Below are 1,089 nucleotides of genomic sequence, written 5' to 3'. Positions count from 1 at the left end.
ACACACACATGCCTGCCTCGTTGCCAATGCACATATATCATGCCTTCCTGCATGGGCATACACACACATGTCTTTCCCGCCCGTTGCAAGCCTGTCCTGCATGCATGCGCATGCAGGAGGCATGCCTCCCTGCTCACCCTGCACGTGGGGTGCATGCCTCATTTTACTACTGCCCAGCCTTCTCAATTGAGGCTTGCAAGCCGAATGTCCAGTTTTTGGCAGCACTCATCTGGAAAAGGTTTGACCGTCTGGTATATTAAGCGTTCCTTTCCATTTTATTAAGACACCACATATAGATAATTAAAAATTTTATTGACAGCATCAGACAACAATCGGCAGAAAACAGCAGATTCCAGTTATTGTAACACCAGGCAAAAGAGTACTCATATGAGTACTCTTTGCATCTCCATGCATGGAGATGCTAAGGGAGCTGAACCCTTCTTACATTCTTCCCACCCTCGAGGGAACGTCCTCGAGCGCCCCCGGGCATATCCCGTAGGATTAAGGTTGTTTGAGATCCCGTAGGATTGTGAGTTTCTTTGCTATTATGACATTCACGCATGAGTGATCAGCTGGTAGACTTTACTGGCATCCACCTTTGGGGTAAGAGTGTGCTGCATCTGGAATGCGCTATGTTTGTAACCGGATTCGGTCCGGGAAATTCCCACCTTTTAATTCGCACCAATGTAACACCAGGCAAAGAGTACTCAAGGGAGATGCCAAGGGAGCTGAACCCTTCTTATAGTTATGCCTTGCATTAGTGTTATGATGACCATGCATTAATGGTCTTAATATTATGACTCCTCCGCACGGCTGCTCACAAGCTGGGCATGAGAGAAGTGCAAAGAAAAATCCATGTTGTACCTTTACTTTATAACATGAAGAGTAATGGGCAATCAGCAGGTTTCTGCTTGTATAGGGTAGACAAGGTAGCGGTAGACATGGAAGAGTGACGCCTGAACTGCGAGACAAGGCTGCTTACATGTCAATCGTACACCTAGTGGCAAAGGCAATCATGAGAGGGATTGCGTGTTGTATCAGCAGCGGTATCCATTATTGTTCCCTTACCGAATGGCATGTAAGGCATGA

The 1,089-nt window shown here is 46.7% G+C and overlaps 1 protein-coding gene across 1 annotated transcript in view; it reads left to right on the top strand.

Moving 5' to 3' along the window:
• Nucleotides 1-260, top strand: part of VOLCADRAFT_87678 (uncharacterized protein) — a gene marked incomplete at both ends in the record, with an annotated part of 7,616 nt that extends 7,356 nt beyond the window's left edge. The window contains one exon of the mRNA XM_002947451.1: nucleotides 117-260. Within this exon, the coding sequence (XP_002947497.1) occupies nucleotides 117-260 (144 nt within the window). The remainder of the gene's footprint in view (nucleotides 1-116) is intronic.
• Nucleotides 261-1,089: the final 829 nt, after the last annotated feature.

Source organism: Volvox carteri (assembly GCF_000143455.1).
Source record: "Volvox carteri f. nagariensis unplaced genomic scaffold VOLCAscaffold_6, whole genome shotgun sequence".
NCBI classification, from domain to species: Eukaryota; Viridiplantae; Chlorophyta; class Chlorophyceae; order Chlamydomonadales; family Volvocaceae; genus Volvox; species Volvox carteri.
This window is presented reverse-complemented; position numbering and strand designations above follow the sequence as displayed.